The 5,528-nt window shown below is 49.1% G+C and overlaps 1 protein-coding gene across 6 annotated transcripts in view; it reads right to left on the reverse strand.

Annotated features, from left to right (window-relative positions):
* HSF5 (heat shock transcription factor 5) overlaps positions 1-4,583 on the reverse strand; it is a 54,991-nt gene extending 50,408 nt beyond the window's left edge. For 3 of the 6 annotated variants that reach the window (XR_016223786.1, XR_016223787.1, XM_089317235.1), the window contains exon 1: positions 3,870-4,580. Coding sequence is in view for 4 of the 6 variants with exons in the window: in XM_089317235.1 (XP_089173361.1) it covers positions 3,870-4,521 (652 nt within the window). In the remaining 2 variants the exon portion in view is untranslated. Of the gene's footprint in view, positions 1-3,869 lie in introns of all 6 variants that reach the window. The other 3 variants (XM_051824784.3, XM_089317233.1, XM_089317234.1) reach the window with 2 other exon arrangements.
* Between the last annotated feature and the right edge of the window lie 945 nt (positions 4,584-5,528).

The following is a 5,528-nucleotide window of genomic DNA, read 5'->3' on the forward strand; positions in this document are numbered from 1 at the left end:
TTCAGCATGTCACATACTTCTCAATCTATTTTCTACTAATGAAAAATGTAAAGAATTACATCTACATATACAAAAATGCAAATTCTGGAGCATTACAAATCAAGAGTTCTTTATCTAATGAGGGAAAAAAAAATCCTAGTTCAGAAGACTGAATGTATTCAAATGACAGATACCTTAATGATTTTTTGTTTTTGCTTAAAGCGCAAAAATAGTTTTTCTGACACTTAACTAGTAATTCCCCATGCACACACACTGTGAACTCTCCGCTGACAGTCCTGTTTCTCTAAAGGAACATTTTTAGCCCTTCAGATCAGGTGTTTCTGAGTGTCTAAAACTACTCACTACTTGATTTCTCCTTGAATGTTTCACATGCCAAAAGGACATACTGACTACAGTATACAATAACTCACCGTCCTCCTTCTGCCTTCTTAAGGGGCAAGCTGTCGATGAATTTTCAGGCTGTCAATAACTGACAAAGCTAAAGAATTCTCTACCTTGATTTTTCAAATTCTGGCTTCTATCTGAATTAAAATATAAATTCTACTTTTATCATAATAAATTGTGTGTGATGACGTATCATCTGCTTTAGATGCTACTAACTTAAGAGCATTATCAGAAAGGTGTTTCAGTTTGTTTAAAAAAAATGAAAACACTTTCAGCTCTTCTTTATTCTTCTGGTAAGGGTCACTCATAGGGCTCTATTTTGATCAACTTCACATAGAATCAGAATATATATCTTCAGAATATCCTTAAGACATATTTGGCGGGGCCGGTGCTGTGGCATAGCAGGTAAAGCACTGCCTGCAGTGCCGCCATCCCATATGTGCGCCAGTTCAAGACCCAGCTGCTCCACTTATGATCCAGCTTTCAACTAGGGCCTGGGAAAGCAGCAGAGAATGGCCCAAGTGCTTGGGCCCCTGCACCTGCGTGGGCTGTTGCGGCCATTTGGGGAGCGAACCAGCAGATGGAAGATCTCTCTCTCTCTTTCTTCCTCTGCCTCTCTGTAATTCTGCCTTTCAAATAAATAATCTTAAAAAAAATAGACATATCTGGCAAACTTTGAATTTAGAATTCTGGAACTGTAGTGCAGGATGGATTTCTGTTCTTAAAGATTTGATTCCTTTTATGGAAGGGAATCTGAAGGGCTCAATGGCCAGGAAAGAATCTCAAAATGTGTCTCTTGAGAGCTTGGTATTCCCAGGCAAAGACAGATTATCTGTTTCTCAGACTTGTTACTTAGTTTAGTTCCCTTTTAAAAAAATTCCTTAAAATAAACTGCCTTTGAAAACAAAATAACAAAAGTGTATAAACAAAAAGGGTGGGGGATATGTGATCTTCATATTTCTTATCAAGTATATTCTCGAAAGGTGAACAGGACAATTGGCTCTTTAAATAAAAGAACCAGGTCCTAAAACAGAGGATTCTATAGTCAAAGAGATAAAAAGTATTCAGACCCTAAGTTGAAGTAGCACACAGAAAACAAAACAAAACTGAGCAGCAGCAGTGAGTGCAGCCAGACGTAGAACCTGGAATGAGAACAAAGCTGTGCCAGTATTCTTGAAGTGACAACAGAATTACATTCCACTGAGCCAGTAACACAGTTCTCTAGTGAACCACACCTGTAGTCTAGGCAATGCACACCTGACACACCTGCACACACCAACAGGCAGAACAGCATTTAAAAACAAAAAGGAAATGCATGAGAACAATAACCAAGGTATATATGGGCTGACATATTATCTATACTACAAAACTACGAATTGATACTTTTTTCAACAATTGGTCAACAAAATGCTGACCAGTTGACACGTAAGTGAATTAGGATTCTAGATGGTCCTTGTGTCTCTTCAACTAGATGGACCTTATCCTTAGAATACAACTGGGTTGAAGACAGGTGAAGGCAAAAGATTAGTGAAAAGAAAAAAATGAGCAAGAGTCGTTTCTTATGTGTGTATGTATGTGTGGTCCTTTGCATTAAGTGGCTATCCTGGGGCCAGCACTGTGGTGTATGGGGTACAGCCACTACCTGAGACGCTGGCATCCCATATGGGAGCCAGTTCATGTCCTGGCTGCTCCTTGCTAATGGCCTAGGAAAACCAGCTTAAGACAGCCCACGTGGGAGACGTGGAGGGAGCTCCTGGCTCCTGGGTTCAGCCTGGCCGAGCCCCAGCCATTTGCGGCCATCTAGGGAGTAAATCAGAGGATGAAAGACCTCCCTTTCTCTCACGGTCATCCCTCTCTCTGTGACTCTTTCAAATAAATACATTTTTTTTAAAAAAGGTGTTTATCCTATTTCTCCCAGTAACATGTTTTTCAGTCTTTTCTCCTTAAGCCCACCAAAAACATAATCTGAAATATATATATATATACACACATATATACATACCAAATGTATATGTGTGTGTATATATATATATATACACATACCAAATGTCTTCTACGGAATTGTCTCGATTGCATTTCCCACCAAAGCCAATGGCCATCACATGGAAGCAGCTTAATATTCTTTTAGAATTCCTTTAAGAACATTCCTGTGCCACTGCTATCTTTCCAACTTAGAACTTAGCTAGAACTCTGACCTAGAGCCTTATCGTCTAAACACTACAGACACACAGCCTAGTCCCTTATCTTGTAAATTCCCCAAATAAACAAAGGACTGTGTCATTCATAGACCCAGGCCTAGGTTAAATTGAACATGGTGTTATTTTACTTGTATCTTTAAATTTTTCTCCATAACTCTAAAACAACCAAGACTTCTTTATATTAAACCTGCTAGCATGCTGAAAACGTGCCTGCTACTCTCCCAGTTGAAGGTGAAGAATGAATTCTTATAAAGTCTGTTGTTTCCTTGGCAGCCCACTTCTTATCAGGGGTCCTTTAAACAGAGAAAGGGTGTATCACCCCCCACTCACCTTCCTGGAAATCAAGTCTATACAATAATTCACCATCACAATGAGTGCCTGAAGTTTCCTAGACATACAGAGTTCATTTTTTTTTCTGAATATTGAGACTGTAGCCAATGGTGAAAAACCCAAAGGCTTACTGTAAATGTGAGCTTTCTAAAATTTTTAACTAAAACCTGACAGCTGTAAAGAAAACCATTTTTACTTTTCCTGCGTCTAACCGTTAACACTTTAAAGCATCAAGCTCTAACCAGCTGCAAACCAAAGAAATGCTTTGCCGTCATTCTACATAGCCGGGGAACCTTGCAAACCACCACCCATTGTTATGTTATATTTCTGCTCTTAGGATAGGTAAGTAGTGTCTACCATTCCACAGCTCACTTGGAATCTTGGCATAACTTAACCCTTCTTTCCCAGGTCGCTAAGACGAGGTAGCAGGTGCAAGATGGCATGTCTCTTCACAGGCGAACTTCCCCTCAGAGTGCCTTTCCCACACTTCTCTCAGTGGGAAGTATCCTGTGTTTTCTCGGCTGGGGCTCCGTTCCTTTTCCCCCTCGACCTGTGGAGTGCCTCTGCCTGCTTCCCGCAGGAGCCAAGGAGAGCCTGGCGGGCTGCTTCCACACCGGGGGCTCCAACCAAGGCAGCCTCGGGAAGGCACAGGGCTGTGGGGGTTTGGAAGAAATCCTTGGGCTTTCAAGCCCCCGTGGGCATACGAGGGGTGAAACGCTTAAGGGCTCTTTGCAGAGGAGGTCCAGGAGGTCCTGTGGCCCTCTCTGGGGAGAAGCCAGGGTCGGGGTAGGGGGCCGGACCTGAGCCACAGTCTCGGGCACAAGGCGGAAAGGGGGCTCCCTGGCGCCTTTCGAACACCTCCAGGACAGGACTTGCGGAAGCAGCCCTCTGCAGTGGCCGTTGCTCCCCGCCGCCTATGTGGCCCGGGAGGCGAGAGTCGAGGAGGCCCAGACTCACCGTGTGGCTCGGGCCGGGGCCCCGCGGACTGTGGCGGCGGCGGCGGCGGCGGCTCCTGCTGCTGCAGCGGGGAGGTGGAGGCCGAGGAGGAGGCGGAGGCCGAGGCCGAGGTGATGAGGAGCCTCTGGAAGCGGTTGGGCGGGCGGCAAGGCACCTCCAGGCCGGCCGCCAGCTTGGCCTTGTTGGCGCTGGTGAGCCTTTTCAGGTGCACCAGCAGCTGCGGCTGGTCGCGGCGGAAGTGCGGGCTGTGGAAGTGGTGGAGTGGCCCGTCGCCCGCCGGCCCGCCGCCGCCCGGCCCCGGCCCGGGTCCCGTGGTGCCGGGGCCGCCCAGCACCACCTTGCGGAAGCCGTAGAGGTTGAGCTGGCGGATGAAGCTGGTGAAGTTGGTGGTTTTGAAGAGCTCGGGCTCGGCCCCGGCAGCCCCAACACCAAGGCCACCGCCGCCGCCGCCGCCGCCACCACCACCACCGCCGCCGGCCCCTGGCCCCGGCGGGCTGAGCAGCTCGGCCTCGAAGAGCGGCTGGTCGATGAGCAGCCCCTCGCCGCGGCCGTCCCAGCGGATCGAGCGGTACCGGGGGCTGTTCACCAACCGCCACAGCTTGGCCGGGAAGTTGTTGGGGTTGATGGGGGTGGAAAGCAGCGCCTCCTCCATTGCCCCCGCCCGGGCCTGGGCCTCGGCCTCGCCCCGCCGAGCCTGGCTCTCCCACCCCGTTCTCGATCCCCCCCGGCCTTCGCTTCGCCCTGCCCCCTCCTGCCAGCGCCCGGCCCGCCGCGACCCGGGACCGTTGGCGCACGAGTCCCCGCCGCGCCTTCCAGCGCGGCCAATGGGGCCTCGAGTTCCCGCCGCGCGGCCCAGCGGGCGCGAGCCTGCCCTCCCCCTCGGCTGCCCGGCGCGGGCCCGGCTGCCCCGCTGCCGGACGCCCGCTGCAGGGCGGACGAGGGGAGGCGGTGCGCAAGCCGCATTCCCTCGGCGCGTCCCCAGGCCCGGGAAGCGCTGGCCACCAGGGAATTCTAAACCCTGCAAAGAAGGAAGCCCGGTTATCCACCGTGGAATACGAAGCCCCGGGCTTTAGAATGCAGAAAGTGTGTGCTGGGCAGGGCACTGTCATCATTCTGGAGAACAAAGGGCCTAACTCTGTTGTCCTCACCAACAGCGGACTTCCGTGTCAAAATGGTGGTGGCTGAGGCACGATGTCCTGAGTAGGCAAATTCCTCTTTCAGAAGGTGGCGTTGTGTACTCCTCGGTTTCTCACTACGCCCCTACTGTAAGCCAGCATTCTGTTTGGGACAGTTTCCTCGGGGTTAAGGAAGGACTGCGGGGCCTGGAAGATGGAATCAGGGAACAGAAGTACAGTCTGTGGGCTTGCTGCACCAGCTGATGGCATTCTAGATATAAAGAGAAACCTCGCCTGATCACGGGAGAATACTACAGAATCTGCAGGAATAAATCCATACCCGATGAATAAATAAGAATCTAATAGAAGCTGTGCTAAAAAAAAAAGGGGGGGGGGGCCCTTTTCTTTAAAAAAAAAAAAAAACTTAGTGTTGGGTAGAAGGATACAGGGTATAATGTTGTATTATTAGTCCTTTCTCATGTTCAAAGAACAATGAGAATCAAGTTTTCTTAGAAATTAAAATAAAAAGACCCAACAAAGCAGC

This window comes from Oryctolagus cuniculus, chromosome 17 (assembly GCF_051225735.1).
Source record: "Oryctolagus cuniculus isolate XC-2025 breed Fujian yellow rabbit chromosome 17, ASM5122573v1, whole genome shotgun sequence".
NCBI lineage: Eukaryota > Metazoa > Chordata > Mammalia > Lagomorpha > Leporidae > Oryctolagus > Oryctolagus cuniculus.